The sequence below is a fragment of the Cornus florida genome, unplaced genomic scaffold, assembly GCF_030987335.1.
Source record: "Cornus florida cultivar Cherokee Brave unplaced genomic scaffold, ASM3098733v1 CherokeeBrave_3.0.0_Hap2_Chr05, whole genome shotgun sequence".
Taxonomy (NCBI): domain Eukaryota; kingdom Viridiplantae; phylum Streptophyta; class Magnoliopsida; order Cornales; family Cornaceae; genus Cornus; species Cornus florida.
In genome coordinates this window covers 108767189-108788083 of record NW_026775575.1, presented here as the reverse complement: position 1 = coordinate 108788083, position 20895 = coordinate 108767189, and the positions used below count along the sequence as shown (strand labels likewise).

General features: G+C 33.8%; 2 protein-coding genes across 3 annotated transcripts; one reads left to right on the top strand and one right to left on the bottom strand.

The window, feature by feature from the left end:
* Positions 1 to 278: 278 nt before the first annotated feature.
* On the bottom strand, positions 279 to 2943 carry LOC132308445 (septum-promoting GTP-binding protein 1). The gene is made up of 6 exons (XM_059806530.1): positions 2478 to 2943; positions 2196 to 2316; positions 1989 to 2085; positions 1810 to 1849; positions 958 to 1041; positions 279 to 522 (listed from the first exon to the last, which is right to left on the bottom strand). The coding sequence occupies exons 1-6, from the start codon at positions 2814 to 2816 to the stop codon at positions 358 to 360; spliced, it is 846 nt and encodes a 281-aa protein (XP_059662513.1). The 5' UTR covers positions 2817 to 2943; the 3' UTR covers positions 279 to 357.
* Positions 2944 to 5147: 2204 nt separating this feature from the next.
* Positions 5148 to 20316, top strand: LOC132308442 (uncharacterized). 2 transcript variants are annotated; one of them, XM_059806528.1, is made up of 9 exons: positions 5148 to 5361; positions 9820 to 9974; positions 10086 to 10198; positions 13998 to 14076; positions 16377 to 16405; positions 18062 to 18155; positions 18673 to 18762; positions 18888 to 19077; positions 19674 to 19842. In XM_059806528.1, exons 2-9 carry the CDS (start codon positions 9831 to 9833, stop codon positions 19769 to 19771), a joined length of 837 nt encoding a protein of 278 aa, XP_059662511.1. In that variant the 5' UTR covers positions 5148 to 5361; positions 9820 to 9830; the 3' UTR covers positions 19772 to 19842. The 2 variants fall into 2 exon arrangements, with proteins under 2 accessions (XP_059662511.1, XP_059662510.1); XM_059806527.1 differs by lacking the exon at positions 19674 to 19842 and adding an exon at positions 19849 to 20316 and having other exon boundaries at positions 5273 to 5361.
* The last annotated feature ends 579 nt before the right edge of the window (positions 20317 to 20895 follow it).

The following is a 20895-nucleotide window of genomic DNA, read 5'->3' as shown; positions in this document are numbered from 1 at the left end:
AATACAAGTAGGAAGGGCAAATTTTAACCTCTATTAAGCTGTTACTTACTCTTCAAATAGTTATTCGATGATAATAATAATAATAATACTAATAAATTCAATCCAATATTGTGTACTATTGATTGTATATGGGTTTTACATATGTTTGGGAGCATCAAATTAAGTGTTTTGGATTTTGAGAAAAAAATTCTTTTAAAGTTATAATTAAATTTTCTTTAATATCAAATTAATGACATCAATTAAGTACTCCCAAAAGCATGGTTTCATGAAACTAGAACTGAAAACGAAAGAAAACTGTGGTGTTTGTATTCCTTGACTATGTACAAGTGGATTGGAACATGTTGTGGTAAGATTGGTTTAGAAGTCAATGATGGGTTCTCCTAGTGTGAGGTTTCTTTGGAGCGTCCACGGCAAGTTAAAGAGCTTGGCCATTATAAATTTGAAGATCTTGTTCACATTGATGTTGTGCGTTGCACTCGAAAAGAAAAGTGTCGCCTTCATAGCCCTTGCATATGTCCTCGCCTGTAAAAACACACACGCGTACATACATAATAACAATGTCATACGTGTAAAGCTTATGATATGAATAACTCTTTCTATGAAATTTATTCTTTTCCTAAAGTAGAGATTTGTACTAGCAATTCAACTTTCACGAAGAAATTGCCGCCCAATTTGGCTTATTCTCTACGCACACACAGAAAGTGGGCATATGTCCTACAATTGACAAATGAAGACTCCAAGTCTTCCAAACATCAGTCTATTTCACACGCCAATACACCTTGTACATATATATACGGAGTGTATATATATATATAACTATAAGACAAGGTACCCAACTCTTTTATGCATACGATTCGATCTCCTCAACTTCTTTCAAAAAGATAAGGATGTCTTTTTTTGTGGTATTACTAAAAAAAAATTGTGCATATATAAATATAATATTTCAAAATCTATTACCTGAGCCACAATTGTCCATTGTAAATCTGGGGGAAGTTGGACAAAATCATCGAATTTGGTCCCAATTAGTATTGGAATTGCTGTCTATATATCAAAATCAGAAGAAGTTAGACGTCTGTATATATATATATATATATAGACACACACACGCATGCTTATATATGTAGATGACCTACAAGGGAACAATGCTCCATCATGAAATATGGGACCTCATCCACTTCAAAAAAAAAAATTGATGATTATCATGTTACTGAATCAGACCGTCCATCAAATAAAGAACTCACGTTATATGAACCCACTGTTGAATTTCGCACATCAAACTGATGATGTTCTGATGATTAATTAAAGCACCCCTTTTTCTCCTCATTAGTTCTTATTAACCAAGTAACCAATGTTTTTTAGACATATTTTCGAGGTTTTTAAATGAATTTGATCAAGTGTATGGGACCCAGTGTTGATCTCATTTAAAACCCTTGGACTAGATTTAAGAAACAAGTCTAAATACAAGCATTTTTTCTATATCTAATCTATGGCACAAGTTAAAAAACGCACGAATTGCAATGAAGTTAATTCCAACTACTGTACATATTTCTGTGTGTTTGAGATTTGAATAGCATTTCTCATCAACTGTTATGAAGTTTTATCTACTGTACATATTGCAATTAATATTCCCATTATAACCCTTTTCTCTGTGTTTGGATTGCATTTTTCAACAACTATAATGAAGTTTCACCTACTGTACATATTGCCAATGTTACCCTTCTTTATGTATGAATATGATCTTTATACTGACATTTTTCAATGCCAAATTTAAGATAACAAATAAAAATAGAAGCTATATATGTTTAATACCTGATTCCACTTTCTTGCTTCATTATACCATCCAATAACACTGCAATTGAGAACAAATTACAAGTTTTTTCGAATCAGTCATCAAACTAAATTTTAATTTTTCTTTTACTAATAAAAGATAAATTCATCATGAACTAGCATATATAAATATATATATATATATATATATATATACATACCTATTTAGTGTACACCTGCTAGTAAGATCGAACATAAACAAAATTGCTACTGCATCTTTGCAAGCAATGGGAACATGATCAAGCGATCTGTTGTCACCTAAATCCAAGTAATTGCAAAGAACACACATTAACATATACATATATATATGTATGTATGTATGTATGTATATAAAAAAAATAATAATTAAGCAAGATTGATGAACAAACCTCCCACATCCCATATCCTAAATGCAATCCGTGCACCTTGTACGACTAATGTTTTATCAATTAAATTTAATCCTTTCATCTGCAGACATCTCTTTTCTTGTTCATCCCCTACATACTTGATCTTGAAAAAAAAAAAAATGACAAATGAGATATATTTGTACCTATCTCTAAATTGGTCCAACACATATGATATATTCACACATAATCACACACACAAATACAGAAAAAATAAAATAAACATTGAAAATATCATTTGAAACAATAAAGCAGATATATTCTAACCACAAAGCTTGTTTTTCCAATTTGGCAATCACCCAGTAGACTGATCTTCAAGGTGACTAAATCTGAATCTGTATCATATCCGCTACAGGAGGTTGTGGGGCACTCCGGTCCCAGACCGGACTCGAGAGCCTCCATGGACGGAGAAGAAGGCCGGTTGGACAAAGGTTGATACCCAATTGACTTCCCCATGGAGCAAACAAGAATTCTGTCCCAAACGAAATGAAAGAATCGGCGAAAAATGGATACCCTTTCCAATATACTCCACCTAATGTTGACATTTACAATTTTCCGGCAAAGCTGTGTCATTTTTCCGGTGGCTTCACCGATTCTTGGAGCCATGAAAACTTATAGCTTCTTGTTCTTTCATATAAACTTAATTTGGACAACTCTTTTGGCTTTGTGCTAGGAGGGTTGCTGTTATTGAAGTGGCGGTTGACCGGTACACTTGTTCTTTTTTATACCAAAAAAGTCCGAATTGCCGGCTTCTTGGTTTCTACGGACACGTGGGTATATTGGTCAATTAAGAGTGGCCAAGTTCTCTAATACCGTGGTCTGGAGGGCATTTTGGTCATTTTGAAGAAAAGGGTAGTTCGGGTAAACTAAGTTTATTTACAAATACCACAGGTGTCTTGTGGTTGTGACTTGTGAGTTGAGAGGCCAGCTGGGTAAAGTATATACTATATAGCAGGTAAATGACGTATGTATGGTGGGTACTAAGGAATTGTATGGTATGGAGTATGAACTTTTGATTAATTATAGATTAACGATAGATATCATCACCTAAACAACTCTACAGTTTAATACTTTTTGTAACACTGTTATTTGTTGAGACTAATGACTGTTTCAATACTTATAAAAAATCATAAATGTTACGTAGTGTAACAACAAATATAATTTTTTTATATTTTGAAATGACAAGACCAAAGACTAAACATGGTAAAGTTTCAAAAATGTGATTGGTGGATGTAGATCAAAGGGATTTAAAGTTGGCCTTATGGAATAAAGAAAAAGCTGCATAACACTATCACAATGACACATAAATCCACTTTATCTTTTAGCCCCCCAAATACAAATAAACAAATCCTTTATTTTCCCAACCAGACTCCACAGAATAACTATTCCCATGCCTATGTTATAATATACACTAGTTAATAAATTTGGTGGGAGAGATAAAGTCTAAAGTTGGACACACAGGAAGATTCGGTATTACCCAACCAAAGTACCATTTTATCCTCTCTATATGCATATATATATATATATATATTGATTATATATGCGCGTGTATCTATATGCATAGCGCAGGCTTGTTGGAAGGCAGCCTTTTTCTGGGAGGAGCCATCAATCAAATGACACATCTGTTGTCCAGCTTCCTTATCTTTGGATGTGGCAACTAATACGTGTGTGGATCATAATGTGTGGGACTAAAATTTTTGGAACTTCAATCAAATCAAGGCTATAAACAAAAAGACGAATACATATATAAGCTGACAAGATAAAACTACATTTCTTTAATCCTTAACGAGTTTGGTAACCATTCTTCTCAAATGTCACCAAGCTAGCCCCATGACCTTAGCTTGCAAACAAACTTAATGAGTTTGGTTTTGTTAAATTGGTTTTGTGATTCTTTTGACTTTTGGGGCAGGTGACCACCCTTGGACCACTCTCTGTGAATCACCTAATAAATATATGGTTAACTTCTATTGATTGATCCAAATGGGGACATGGATACTTTCCAAAAAGTGTTCTTTTATTTAAGTCATTCTTTAAAATTGAAAGAATAATTTTTCTGAAAAAAAGGTATTATAATTTTTTTTTTTTTTTTTTTTTTTTTTTTTTTTTTTTGAGCATTTATAATTAGAATCACCTACAACTATCCTCCTCCTCATTTCCTCTCCTAGATGATGTGAATCATTACAATCTCACATCAGTTGAGGCGGAGAAGTTTTTGGTGTTTATTACATAGATGCATTTTGAGCATTGTTTGAGGCGAAGAAGTTTTTGGCAGGTAGATGCATTTTGAGTAAAATTATGAGTACTTAGAGTTGAGTGTAAATTGTAGAGTGAACAATATTTACACCATTTAGAGTCGATTGTTACTAATAGTATTAGAGAAATGTGCATTTTGCAGGGCATTTTTTTATTATTTTTTTATTATTTATTTAAGGTCATTCAAATTTGTTGACAAGTAAATAATTCTTTGAACTATTCTTCACTTATTATTTCAAGGAGATGCATTGCGTATGAAAAACATTTGTACTTTAATTGTCTTTTATCCTTTCTCCGAAAAATGTTTTTTACAACCCATTAGTATAAATTCACCGGTATTATCGCAAACCTTATATTTTTGAACCAAGAGAAATTAATTTTCTTAATTTTTTTTATCCTTTAAAAGTTATAGATTTATTTATACGGTGTATATTTTTATGAGGTTTTAATCATGTGCTTTTTGGCAAAAGATCCAATATAGGCAACATCAAGGGAGATTTCAGGAAGCTTTAGCAAATAGTGAACTGAGCTATAGAACTCCAGGATCAAAGAGCTTGTTTCATTTTAGCTCCTAGAAATATTTTCAATAATTCTGATTAAAAAAAAAAATTTCAAGATAACAGAAAATAATGCTCTCTGAATTTGAAGAAAAACTAATTTTCAGAAAATATTAACGGTATGATTTCAAATAAGGAAAAAGTTACTCAGATATCCAAACCTATGGTAGTCAGGGCCGGCCCTGGCCCAAGGCGACCATGGCGGTCGCCTTGGGCCTAAAATTTTGAGGCCCATAGGGGATTGAAAAAAAAAAAAAAAAAAGTTAGGGCAAGTTTCAGACGACACAATTTGCTTCGACACTCCGCAGGGCGCAGCCTCCGCTATCGCCTCAGGTGACAAGGTATGTTCATCCTCTTTCTCTCTTCTCTCTCCTTTTGCATGAATAAATCTTTTATATATGTTTCTTTCTTTCGTTCATCTCATCATTTGATTTGTTCTAACTTTGGTTCGTTTGATTCGGGCCTTTACCTTTGTTCCAATAGTGAAAAGTAGCTTCCAAACTAGGGTTTTTTTTTGTGTGTGTGTGTCACTGTGTGTGATGGCTATCAAAAGCTGAATGAATATATTATGGTTCTCTTAGTATTTTAATAAATGTGTGCCTTTCTACATGTGTCTTTCATGGCGATCGAGTCCATAATCTATGGCAGGTACTTTTTTTTTTCCTCTCCCTAATTCCACTCCAATCTCACAACAGCAGCAACCATACGCCTTTTACTCATAATTTTTTGCATTTTCACATTCAATCCTACGAAAATTAAGGATCCCTTCTATTGGGTTGAGCCGTTGAGTTAATAATTAACTTTTTCCAAAAAAAAACACACACAAAGTGTAGTGTAGTTAATATAAAGAGTGAAACACAAAAACTATATGATAGTGGATGCCACATATAACCTAAAAGTCCCACTACTTCTTCAGTACTACAAGTTCAGCCTCCTATATAGTCACCTCATCTCCACATATTTTTGTCATCTGTAATCATCAAATTTTAGTAGCTATATAAACAATGAATGTAAAAGAAGCTGCAGTTTTCTGTTTTCTAGTAAATTGTTCTCTTCATTTTTTATTTTGTGCCTGTGACAATTTCGCACTCTTTAATCGATAAATTTATTGTTATTAGTTAGCTGTCGTATGCACACTGCACATGCGCATAATTATTTATTGGTGATGATAGATTTATAGTTATTAGTTAGTTGTCTTATGCAAACTGCACAAGCGCACAATTATTTATTGGTGTTGATAAAAATTTATAGTTATTAATTAGTAGTCTTAAGCACACTGCATGGACGCACAATTATTTATTTGTTGTGATAGATTTATACTTATTAGTTAGTTGTCTTATTCACACTGTACATGCGCACGATTATTTGTTGGTGGTGATAAATTTATATTTATTAGTTCGTTGTCTTATGCACAATGCACAATGCACAGGTGCACAATTATATTAGATATAGAATTTGAAAACAGCGTGTTAAAATTTCGCACTCTTATAATTTTTTTTTGCGTGTGTGAAACTTAAGGGCCTCACATTTGAAAGTTTGGGCCTCGCAAAATATTTGGAATCTCAGGGCCGGTCCTGATGGTAGTACAGTCTACAACATATCAAAGAATGAAAACCTCTCATGTTGCCTACTAGAACAAAAACCTCTCATGCATGGAGCAAAATCCATAGTAAAAATGTTCTAAATTAACATTGCATTTGTGTAAACCCGCCAAAGTACAAGTTATGATAATAATCGTCATTTGGATGTCTTGAGGCATGATTTTATTTAGTTCAGATGTTGCATAGACTATGTTCGGTTGAATAAAATTGAAACCTTATAATTGAAATTGGTAAAATTGAAAAAAAAAATTTAGATTTTAAACAGTCGGTGTTATCAGCCCACATCGTTTGCAAACACACAAGATTTCCTCTTTATATATAGTACATGAAGTCATGTAAGTCGGCAGAGCCTTGTCAGTAGGGTTTCTAATGGTCGGAGACTGGTCTGGACCAAAAGGTCGAGCTTGCAGAGTTTAATCACTGGTAACGGAGATCCATCTTTTTTGTTTTTCCCCATTTTCTTTCTGGAAAACGGGCGGGTTGGTCTGGGTTTGGGTCGAATATATTCAAACTGTTAATATGGCCTTGGTCAAGATGGGATGACCCAGCAACCCCTTTTTTTATTTTAGAAAAAAGTAAAAAACAATTCTTACTATTTTTTTAGTTTAATTCCATCTTTATTTACTAAAAAAATAATTTTAATTGCTATTCAGGTGGGTTAACCAAAAGCAATAGGTTGAAAAAATATTCTGAATCCATATATATTTTACAATATTTACTTAAGATTTCTTAATATTTTATACTATTTTATGAAATTTCAACATTAAAATTTCATGAATCCAGGTTAGCACGACTCACGCGTTTAATCAACCTGACCCGTTTAACATTTAAAATATTTATGACAAAGAAATCATTCACAAAGATCTAATTATTTTCCAATTACAGTAAAATACATAGCAAAATATAACCCTTAAAATAATTCTGCTTACAGAAACCCTAGATTCCACAATAATGTACAAGGACATATGTAGCTGGTTGTGTGCCCATGTGTTGAGCTTCTTCAGAGAGAGAGAGGGGCATAACATGGAGAGAAAGAAGGGAAGATCGGACCTTTGAAAAGAGAGAAAGAGGGATAGATGGGAGAAAGAGTTTTGATTATCCAACCCATTTTAACCCGAAGTTGAATATGGTTCACTCAAATTCATTAAAAAATGGGGCGGATATGGGCGGATTAACTAGTTTGGAACCATTTTGGCACCCCTGATCACACCCTGGAACCCTTCAGGTGAGTTCTATGCTACAAAATCTCTCCCCTCCTACCCTAGTATCGAGAACAACTCTAATTTCTCCTCCTTTTTTTTCCTTTTCTTTCACAACAGAAAATTTTCTCTGTTTGTTCCTTTTCTTTTTGTTCGTCCCATAACAAAATTAATCTCTCTCTATTTCATTATTTTTTCCTCTCCGTCGACAACCGTTTCTCTGTCTTGGTAAGTTTCTTCAACCATTCCGCTCTATCTATTTTTTACTTGTCTCTCATTGTTGTCTGTAATTTGTAGTTTATTACCCATGACAACTTAATTTGAAGTATGGAACTTGGTTGCTATTATTATTAATTTAGTTGAAACTTTGTAAACTTGTGGAAATTGAACTAACAAATAAGCTTGTGAAAGAAAAGAAAAAAAAATTTATCTGCGAACTCTACAATTTATGAAGATTTTGTCAAACTTCCCGAAAAAAAAAAGGTTGGTGCTTTCTTTATCACTATCTGATGTAGAACAACGCGCTCACGATTATCTGAGCATACAGGATCATCGCAAATCAGGGAGGCTGAAAAGGTAAGGAAAATAGAAGGAAATAAATAAAGAAAGAAAAGTCAAAAGAATCATCGCAAATCAGGGAGGTTGAAAGGGTAAGGAGAATAGAAGGAAATAAATAAATAAATAAGGAAAAGTCAAAAGGAGATTTGGTGTAGTTGCCAGCAATAGAAGATATTATTCTCCATTGCAAGATGTAAGGAGGATTCTACTCCATCAAATCTACTACATCAAATCTCAGATTTCCCCTTTAATATTATTTCACGTGTGCTTTATTTTATTTTTGACTTGCCTACATAAAAGGCAAGAGATGTAAGTCTACAGAGATCATCATTATCAATATAATTTCAGTTTCTCTCTTGTGAGTGTGTTCTTTGTGAGTTCAAGGGTTTAACCCTGTTCTTTATAGTTAATCTTTATGGGTAATTTTTCATGCTAAATATTTAATGTTTAGAAGATAAATTATGATATGTAAGATTCTGGATTATTTACTTGATTATGTATATTCTTGACTCACAGGCTCTTATAGTTGTATGCCTTGTAATCATATATTGTATATTTGAAACTTTGAATGATTGTATTGTTCCATTGATCCAGATTTTCAGTGTTGTATCATTTATTTGCATGTTATATAAACAGCATGGACCTTAAGTCACCCAGATCCTCTCTTTGAGGGAACAATCATAAACTCGACTGAACAAGCCTATCCATACCTCAGGTTGCCAAGCCATTACTTCACCCCTGCTCGCATTTGTCTTCTCGCCTTATGTCTAGGCTCCAGAAGACCTTTTGTGCTCACTGCACCTAGAGCCTGCGATAACTATGTCACCTTAAACTTTTCTTTTGGTCAAATAACCCTCTAAATTTACTCAATTTTTTTACAATTACCCTTTACTCTTATACTACTGGTAAGAGAAAAACCCCAAGCAATCACCTGCAAAGCGCGTGACGTATGATATGATTATTATGCCCGATGACCATATTTGACCCATAAGAACCATTTTTTAGCCCGATACCAACACCAAACCCAACCCCCCCCCCCCGGGCCTCTCTCTCTCTCACACACACACACACACATGCATACACATAGGTTTTTAAAATGGCTATATAGTGGAATTGGTAGTCAAATCAGGATCTCAACAATCTTGCAATCCTATAGATATCCAGTTAGGTTTCTACCGTACGATGGAACTTATGGTTGGACATGAGCTTAGTAAGCATGTACAATAATTCATATTTATTATTTTATTATACGTAAAACTCTCTTATTTTGTTTCTTTTGCTTCTGAATGAATACAAATATTATCTAACTTTATTTTTATTGATCAATGAGGTATTTCTTTCTATATTGTATTCAAAGGATTCATTATCCAATTTGACTAACTATTTAATGGTTCATGTTACTTTCTTTTCATTTGTTTTGGGTCACTTCCATGCTTAACAGACTAATAATACATGACTTCACAAATCGAAATTGTTGAGGAGAGGTTAAAGTCATTCCTTGGTCAGCTTAAGACAGAATGTGGGATCCTTGATAGAATTGTATATAAAAACAAGAATCAGCATCGGCGATGCTTGTACTTTCAGTACCTTTTGAAGGTCCATTTATTTTTTTGAGCTTTATCCTTTTTTTTTTTTTTTTTTTTTTCCCCACCTTTTTAGGTCTTTTCCCTTGGTATATTTAATTGTTAGACTTATGTGTGACATTAGGTGAGAAGGAATTTGAAACTTCTTCAATCGGCTAGCTTGGAGGAGATTTTGAGCTCCTCTTTTCAAGTTCTCTCTGGGAAAAAACCTAAGCAAAAGGTGAACCTTTTGGAGAGGTAAATAACTTCTTCAAATTCATTTTCATTTATTTGTTTATCGATATATTTGGTTAGTTCCTATTACCGAAATCTTATTCAGACTTCTACGATATTTTGAAGTGCACCTATTTTGCTTATGCAAAAAGATGCAAACTTATTCATTGGTTGACTTGGTATGTATTTGAAGCAAACTAGATTTGATGCAATCTAATTTTATCCACAGACTGATTTCCTAATTCCTCTTGTGGTTTATTTTTGATTTAATGTTGTTAACATCTTATTTGGGAGACTAAATATATGATGCATTTTGCACTTGTTCACATTGACATTTGGCTTGTTGCGCCATTGCTTGATTTAATTTATCATGTAGACTTCCATTTTGACATGTTTGGCCTCCAAGTCTGGGAAATATGAAGAAAATCACTAGTAGATGTAGACGACTGGCATAGCCTGTGCCCCTTCCCTCCCACACAAAACAAACTCTAGAAAGAAAAGAATGAAAAAAATAAAAAACTGAGTTGGTTTATTTTCAGAGAAGCCCCAACACTTAAGCTGTCTTATTCCCGGGGCCTATTTGGTATGTGTTTTTTGATTTGGGCCAGGTCCTGTAGCATTGTTTTGTGCCGCAACATGTTTGGTAAATAATAATTTGTTTTGTACAGTACCGAAACACTTCATAAACAGTGGCCCAAAGTCGAAACACCAATTTGGTGTTTCTACATGTTTCCACACTGTAGCAACAACACTGTACTGATGAACAGTACCAAAAAAAATCACCATTAATAACCATAAATAGGTACTATAAATAGAGTTTTGAAAAAAAAAAAAAAATTGCCCTGTACATCGGTAGTGATAATAATCAAACCCATAAGCCATCAACTTCTGGGACTTTTAGTGACATCTAGTTTAGTAACTTCATTATCATTTTATACTTTCAATGACAACCATCAACATCTGGGTAGTTTAGTAACTTCATTTATCATTTTATACTTTTTTTTTCACCTAGTTGATACTTGGGGGGCCATGGCCGCCCCCCCCCCCCCCCCCCCCCCCCCCTCCCCCCCTCGCATTGGTGTTCATGAACAGCTCGGCTCGGGCCCTCGCATTGGTGTTCATGAACAGCTCGGCTCGGGCTCGTTCATTTAGTAAACGAGCCGAGCTCATTTTCTCGGCTCGTTTAGTAAACGAGCCGAGCTTGAGCATTCTTAAGCTTGGCTCGTGAGCAGGCTTGTTTACATAAAAATATATTATATTCAAAGTACAATTTTCAAAAGCCTAACCTATATATACAAATAGCCAAATTTAAAGCCCATCTAAATAATAATTCCATTTAATTAAGAAGCCCACTAGCCCAAAGCATAGTTTCATCACATATTCTCAGCCATTGGATTTTGGATATTGTATAGAAAACCTAAACACACAGAAGCGGCAACCACACTTCTGCAAACCTAAAAACATAGAAGCGGCAACGCACTTCTGTAACTATGGATCTCAACAACGGTGATCCTTCCATTGCGACTGCACCGTCCTTGGACTCCACCGGTGAGTTCAAGGTTCTCCTTCTCTTTCTATTTCTCTCTACCTTTATATTCCTTTGATGAATCAAAGATGGATGGATCTGAAGCTTGTGAAGAAGATGAAAATAGATAATTTGGGTGAACTTGGAAGTTGATTCAAGGATGATTGGTGGCGATTTTGTGGTTGGTGTGCTGATTCAGTTGATATTTATATAAGTATTTATATACACGAGATGAGCCCGAGCCGAGACCGAGCTCATGAGAAATTTGCCGAGCCGAGCCTGAGCACCTCTCTGGCCTAGGCGAGCCGAGCCCGAACAACCTAAAGCTCGGCTCGGCTCGGCTTGGCTCATTTGCAGCCGTAACATTGGTAGTGACATCTAGTTTAGTAACTTCATTTATCATTTTATGCTTTCAATGACATAACCATCAACATTTGGTCTTTTAAGATAGTTCTTTATATATATTTATATAAAGATAGTTCTTATAATGCGGTGTAACATTATTTAGTTTTCTTCATTAGTATAATAAAGAAAGGAAAAATATCATATTTATTGGTTGACCAAACCCCATTTTTTACTCGGAACAAAGGTGGTGGGTCCAAAAGTAATTACTGATGTAGATTTCACTTCCTTACTAGTAAGTAAGAAAGAATGTAAAGTTTATCCAAATTTAACATTTTTTTTATCTAAAAATAATAAAATTCATTGTAATATAAATTATTATATTATTTATAACAAGTTATGTAAAATCTTGCTTTGGCGCCTCCCTGAGACAAATTTCTGGATCTGCCATTGGAAAAATGCATCTTCAATGCATTTTACTTATGGTTTCTACTAAAGAATTGTCTCTTATTAGTTATATGATAGGAGTATTTTGACTTATCAAAAAAACATATATATGATAAGAAGTATTTTGATGCATCTAAAAAGCATGGATACTTCTCTAAGAGTGCCATGTCCGTATCTTATGGGTAGTCAATACAGATACGTGTCGGATACGTATCCAATTCGGTTGTGAAGTATCCGAACAGTTTAAATATTTTTTCCAAATCGGATGCAGCTCAGATACTTTTGGATACTTCGCAGATACATCTGCACTGTTTTGTAAATATTTTTGTAATTACTAGGTCAGATTGTAGTATTAAAAGAGTTCATAGATTAAAATGTAATAAAAGAAAATGGACTTCAAAGCCCAAATTGACCTTTCTGGGCTAAAAAACAATTGCAGACAGGTAAATGGGGGTGGGGAGAGAGAAGGAGGAGGAGGAGGAGGGGTGTCTTCTACTAATGAAAATTTTCTTATTGTTATATGTTCTTTAAAACAATATATTGTTGTCTTTTACAGATTCATAATATTAAATTGTAATTGTTGTATCCTAGCTGTACTTGTAACCTTTTTTTTTTTTAATAGATTTGTTGTGTTGCGGTATCTGTTTCCCGTATCCATATTTGTGCTTCCTAGGGATGCATGGGTGAATTGATTTGTTACTTGTGAAAGAGAGCCTGCATTTAATTATAATTTATTCTCATCTCGGAGTATAAGACCGAGAATGCATATATTGCCATCTCTGTACATTTTAATTTCCTAGGTTGCAGCATTAAACTTCCTATATAGGTGTGGAGACATGGTGTGTAGATTCGTAGTCAAAATCAAATATGTAAGAAAGACATGTTTAAAAGTAGTGGTGGATAGCTGTAACGGGCTGGGTGCTTCGCGGTTTGACCCAAAAGCTTAAGCTATTTGGTGGAGCTAACGCCCAACCCATTTATACCCATTTCACTTCCCATTGGGATCCAATGTGAGACAAGACTCTCATTGTAACATTCTCCCCCACCCGAACTCGCAACGACTTCGTTGCGGTCCGGCTGCCTACCTGGGGTGATCACTGTACGCCTCCGGTCGGGCGCTTGGCGTGGCACCGGATCAAGGTTTGAGTCTGGCTCTTATACCAACTGTAACAGGCTGGGTGCTTCGTGGTCCAACCCAAAAGCTTAAGCTATTAGGTGGAGCTAACACCCAACCCATTTCACTTCCCATCCAGATCCGATGTGGGACAAGACTCTCTTTGTAACAATGGCCCTTAAAGGACTTGGTTTTGAATGGATTTTATGGTGAATACATGTATTGTTACTTATAAAAAAAATTTTGGTGAATATATGTAATGTTTATTCCATTTACTAAAATTAACGTTTTTTCAATTCATTTGAAATATGAAATTATGTGCTTTTCTATAGGAAAATGTTCATGGATTGTTTGTGTATGATATATAAATAGTTTGTTGTTTTATGTTGTAACAGTATAAAGAGGAGAAAATGCAATGGCAGGAAGCATAATTTTATGGAGCGACTTTTGGGAGCTGCACGTATACTATCACAGGTGTGGTCTTCTCTTATTTCATATAAATACTGTTCCTCTTATTTGACCTCTTTCCTTATTTTGCCTTGTATCCGCTTGAAAATTTATTATTGTTGCATTTTGTTAGGAAGCAGGTTGATTTTTACTCAACATATTTATTGTATTATTTGGAAAGGGAATATATAGAGCCTCATTTTATACACACTGTTAACTCCTTTTAGACTTAAATAAATACTCAACTACCTAGGGAGACTAAAAGACATCGAAAGATCGGATATGAAGATATTTGAAGAACAAGCACTGTTGAGAATCTACACTTATCAAGATTTTTAAAAATTAATCTCAACACTACCTTTTAATTTTGAAAATCTTGGTTAAATTTTGAACAATTTTGAATTGCCTGACCCATCCAAATTTTTCCATGGTGATTGCTTTATCAAAAGTTTCAGCCAATTGCTTGTTGGTGTTAACTCTTCTTTTTGCACCATGTCACAAATATCTAGAAAATTTAACATTTCATGGAAAAATGTTTTAAAAGAAAGTAGAGGCAGTGTGTGGGAATATAATTTAGAAAATTTCAAATTTACACAATTCATGTGTGGATAGAACATTTGATTTAGAATACATTGAATATGTCTAGAAATTTGAGGCGTCATTCTTGGGGAGCAAGTCATATTAAATGTCAGTTATCTAAACTATATAAGGGGTTATGTAATCTTTTCAAGTGTATTTTGACGAAGTGAAGTCTCCTAGTTTCTCAAAGGGACTCTATATGGCCCTAGTTGTAATCTTCAAATTTATCTTACATATATTTGTTTTGTTTTAAATGTCAAACACAACATGTCACTTACATTCTTCAACTACGACCCTAACAGTAATATCAAAGCTATGGTTATTCTTCCCATTTTGTTATTAAGCAATTTTCATATGAAATCAGGCCTCCAATCTTCCTGCCAGAATTATTCATTGCAAAAGGTGACCTACTTGGAAAATTTATTTAGGAGTTTTTTTTTTTTAAACTCCATGATCCAAAATCAATATGGTTTTAAATTATTATTATTATTTTTTCCTGAATTAAATTATTTTCTTATTCCTAGTAAAAAAAAAAAAAGACTCAGTAGCTAGCAAACATAACAATAATCTGGAAGTTAGCAATTGTTTCATTGATAATTAAAATTCGAGTTTGGCTAACGTCAGCCCGAGGAAGATAAATTTTCTCATGCGGCACCAACTCCACAATAATTCAAAGCAGGTATTAGACCCATAATAAAAACAAAGAGGGCAACAAACACCGGGAATAAGTTGGATAGTAAATTTGTGATGCAGAAACGTGAAAGAAATGGCAACTATAGCAAGGAGATCAAAAGAGAAGGGCATTGGGCAAGTATTACAAATTACTAATGCTTTTGTTTGAGATGTAAATCTCAAGTTTCATGGGGAAGTGAGAGAAAAGCAACATCGGCAAAATGAGGATGTTACTCAAACATTCTAAATTATGGGGAGTTTTTGAAATATATTTTAAACTTTTATAGAATGTCTATATTAATTTCATGTGTAACTATATATGATTTAGAAGAAATGGATTTGTGTAGAAATTTTGAGTCATTCTTGGAGAACAAGTTATATTAAATGGGAATTACTCCTATATAAAGGATTAAGTTCCCTTTTTGAACGCTTTTCTAATCGATTATTACTTATCAAAAAAAAAAAATGTGGAGAAATGCAAATATTTTGATAGGAAGCCAAGACTCCTAATTCCACAAAGGAGCTTTGTATGGTCTTTGGCTGTATATATATATATATATATATATATATATATATGTATGTATATTTGTTCTAATTTATATGTTTACGTCATTTTTATGCTTCGGCTGCGATTGCTAAAAATTTGTTTAGTGTGCTTTGCCTCGTAATATATGTACTTAACTGAAACACCTTTCATGCTACCTGCCAAATGGATGGAAAAGCACCTTTTATTCTCTTTTCTTCTGTACTTGGTAAATGGTGTGAATGGCAGTATTACCAATGCGTAGACGGATCTTGATGCATTCAATTTCAGATTGCACTTTGCCAGGCACCTGAAACTGAAAGTGGCGAGTTGCAGTTGTTAGCTTTCCATATATGTGAACCAAACCAATATTTTCTTTGAGCTATGGCAAATATAAGTTGCAAGCCCCCTTGTATAACAAGAATTGATCCCTAAAAGTGGGTGCAGTAAGGATGTCATGTTGTTATTAGTGCTGTCTTGTATTGATCAATTTTTGAACTACTGATGCCTTTTTGCATGTGCTGGCCCTAATATTCACTTTGTTTCATTGCAGATGGTTGAACCAATATTGAAGGCAGCTACGTATCCTTCTTTAATTGTTTAAATGTATGAATAGATTTACTTTTTTTTTTTTTTTGTGTCATTATTGTAAAATAAGGGACTAAGTTTTGAAAAGATGCATCACATTGAAGTTTTTAACTGACTTAGATATTAGCTTATACATAAGAAATCTTAGTAAGAGCTATGCCACTAATTCTCTTTGTACAGGCAATACTTTTACCTAGTGCTTTTACTTTTTATTCGGAATATTATATTTGAAAGTCATAAGCTTGTAAGAATCTTTTGAAGGTATATATATGTAAATAATTTTCTTTTCTGGGAAGTTCTTTAATGGTTTGAAAATTGTTTTTGATATCTTTCATTACATGTTAATGCATACTGCATTTATTGGGGTTTTAATAGTAGTATCTTTATCAGTCCGAACTTTTATAAGCCCTATTTTTATCTTGCATGCAACTTGTTGGATGGTTTTCTATGCTTATGTGTCCTGTCACTGTTGTTATTTTTTGTGTTGTTGTATGATCCATATTATTTTGTATTATACTCATTCTTTCCCTCTGCAATGTCTTCTTGTTAAAGATTTTCTTGGAATGTTTTTGTTTTTGATCCTCTAGCTGCTTCTGTCTAAAGCTAAGTCTCACAATCCTCCTATATGGGTGTCGCTCTCATACTTCATGCATGAATTGCCATTCCGAGGGCAAATCCTTCCCTAATTTGCGAAATCAATTTTGTCAATCCTCGAATTCAATTTGTGAATCTTCAAATTGTAACAGATTCACATTCCTTGAATGATAGATAGACAACCACATGTGATATTAATTATACACAGTCTTGAACCAGAATGTACCTAATACTGAATAAAAACTGTTAGAAAAAGATGTAGAACTAAGAATGAACTAAGTAAAGATAATAAAAAATCCTTGCCATGATATTGATCATTTCGTTTCCATAATCTCCTTTACGAATGTCTTAATTATAAGAGATACGCAAACAATTTAAAACAAAAAATATAATATTCTAAATATATTAAGTGTATATATGAAAGAAGATGCATTTGCAAACAAATTATATAGACAATTAATAGTTTTACTTTATTTATTGCTTATTGTTTTAAAATTCCTTAAATTAATCATTTCATGTATAAAAATTAAACAATATTTCTTTAAGAATCCAAAATAAGTGTATAGATTTCTTTGTTTGCATTCTTCAAAAATAAAAAAAAATAGTATAACTTTTTGTATTTTAAATTATTACTAATATTAAGAGTTGCTTGAATGTACTTACCCCCAAAAATATATATATATATTTGCTTAAACTTTTTTTTACATCATATTATATATATGCGTGTGTGTGTGTGTGTGTGTGTAATAGCATAAAAGTAAATGTGTGCTCTGGAGGTGCTCTTTCACAAAATTTTACAGTTTGCCACTTTCTTGCTTCTGCTATATGTGACTTAGGTTTAGATGCACTATATTCCATCAGCAAGGCAAATACTCAAGATATGAGCTTAAATCACATGTTTCTTCTCCTTTTTTTCTTTTCTTTTATTTATTTATCTTTTGTTGGTGTTTTTTGGTAAGTTGCATGTCTTTTCACTCATAAAAAAAATTCTTAATTAAACACACAGACATCAGTCTGGAAAATTCATTATTTGTTCTTTCGCCTTAACTCCCACAGTGAGATATCTACTTTGCTAGCTCGGTCGTTTTTCATGGGGTTTTCTACAACAATTTTGGCTTTGCTTGCACGCCTGCGAGTTTTGGTTCAACAAGTAAGCAATAACCTTTTTTGAACAATCTTATAGTTATTGTTAATAAAGTTGTGATAGTGTGTGACTTGTAAGCTCATAGTGGATAATCTAGATGTCTTATCGATGGGTCAATTTTTTGATGCCGGTATCAATTAATATGAAAGTTCCATGTTATATGATATGAACGATTTTGTGGTGTCAGGCATGAGAACATTTAGGCAAAAGTTTGAGGATTTTGGGATGTGAAATAACCATGCCTAAGGACAGAGGTGGTACTCTTCAATATATGGATTTAAGGTGTCCAGTTAATACAGTATTGTCCTTTTTATAAGGGTCAAGAAGTGGGAAATACTATTAATGGACTATTTGAAACATTGGCATTTCCTTTGCTTAGATTCTGGTGGAATATGCCATTGCCGAAAGAGTGGGCACTAAGATATTTTTATTTTTAATGTTAGAATTAGTTGCTTTTTGTTATGTTACAAAGAAAATTAGGCTCTGTGCTACCAAATGAATCTGACTCTTTTGTTTTTAACAGATATTACTCGATGTTGTTTTGGTATTCAACGATGTTTCTTCTGTCTCTCAAAAGGAGCAGTCTGTAAAAATAACTCAAGAAGGTTTTGAGGTTAGCCTGCCTATACACATACATCACTTTTATTTGTACCTGTAGCTTTACCTATTGGCTTACAGATAGGGTGCTTTCTTTCTTTCTTTTAATTTTTTTTTCTCTCTGCCTCTTATAAATTTCAGGTTTTTAGAGAGTATTACCCAACAAATGAGGAGGTCGTCACCCTAGAGTGTGTGTGGCAAATAGATAAGTACGTCTTACTCGAGAGAGTCAGTAAAAATGAGAGTAAAAACCAAGATAAGGATCTTGGAGATGGTGTTTCTCAAGGGACATCAGCCATACGGTATCAAAGTATTGAGACTTTGCTTGGAGGTAAGAACATCCAGTAAACTTCTCTTTTTTCTTTTTGTCTATTTTCCTTCTTTTTCAACAAAAATAGAATCAACTTTAAGGTAAGTCTCAAGATATGTTTTTATTTTATTTTTTTATTTTTTTATTTTTTCTTAATTGGTACTCACACACACATGCCTCTACCGAGATTCGAATCCCTGACCTCTCTTTGGAAAGTAGGAGCTTGGTACCGCTAGGCCACTGGCCTGTTGGTGATGTGTATATTTTAAATAGATTATACACTTCAGCTTTATATTGGACAATGATTGTCTAATTTCACTTGTCTATTGTCTTTGTCTTCGCCTTGATTTATTTATTTATTTGTTTGGGGAGGGGGGCTCTGATAGCTTGCTCATACTTTTTGGACGTTGGATGTCGGGTTAAATATGAATCAATTAGATAAACCTGTTTGTCAGTTTTACTATGTGATGTGTTAACTTATGAATTTACACGCTGGGAATAATTTTTAGTGCCTATGGATCTGTATCAAATCACTTGAGGCCACCATAGGATTGAATTTTTAGCTGAATTTTTTTTTTTTTTTTTTTAATATTTTCCGATTCAATTTTTCATTGCAGTTCAGAAATTGGAGTCAGGAATCCCTGAGTGGTTTTCGCTAGAGATGTGTTCATTGGACACGCTCTTGAGACGCTTTCCCCATATCATACCTTGCTAGAATTTTATGACCTAGTTCCAAATTCTTGCTAGTTATTGGGTGTAGCACTATGATTTGTATTAATTTGATTGATGCAGGTGATGAACTTGGCAAGGCAGATGGTAACTATACTTCTGAAGAACGTGCAGCTCGTGTCAAGCAGGATAATACCGACACATTGGCATGTCCCTTCACTGAAAAAGATGGTGGAAAAGATCTCATTGAAGTGGATGATGGTTCAAGTGTTGCAGGAAGAAAGGACCTTCTCCAAGAAGGTGATTTGCATACAGTTCCAAGTTTGTCTCCAAGCTCAAATTTTTTTAGACTTGCCTCTAGTTCGAATAACAAAGTGGCATTTGTATCGGTAAAAAGACCTGTGCCATCTACAGAAAATGTAACAGGGAATCATGTTAAGGAAACAAAGAGTGGAAATAATGGTGACAAGGAAGATCCATTTTTCAATCTGGTAACTGGTGGAAACATGAAAAGTAGTCTCTTCTGATTTACAGATCAATTAACAAATAGTTCATTTTTTCTTTTTAGAAGTTACTGAGAAGATGGGTTTATGTTGCTTCTTCTTTGTAATACTTTTTGGATTTGGAAGGCGATCAATTGTGTAGTGGATTGTCCTAGTGTTGAGTGCAAGAAGTATAGGAAGTTAAAAAATGATTGATATCCAAGTAACAGCCTGTTCACATTGGTGATTAAAGCAAGCTACGCGGTACACAGTATAAGCTCACAAATATTCAGAGTTGAGTTGGCGGGTCCAGTTACTGGTCTTGGGAGTACTGCTATAATTTAGGTAATTTCTTACAATTTGTTAAGTCAAGTTGAACTTTGTTGATGAGGACACCAAACTCGGGTCATTTTGAGCAAGCTGACGTGTGTGTGTGTGTGTGTAATTGTGTATGTATATATTTGTACATGCCCTTGGTGGAAGTGGCAGTAGGTGCGTTAATTTTTTGGCGATTTTTATATATGTCCTTGAACAATTCAATAGAGGGTTTAACTAATTATTGAACAATTCAAGTAGAGGGTTTAGATTATTTGTACAAGAAGAATCGAGATGCTCTGAGTCAATTGAATCAAATAAGTCGAAGCTTCAAACAAAAAAAAACATGTTGACAAAATTACGATTCGAACAA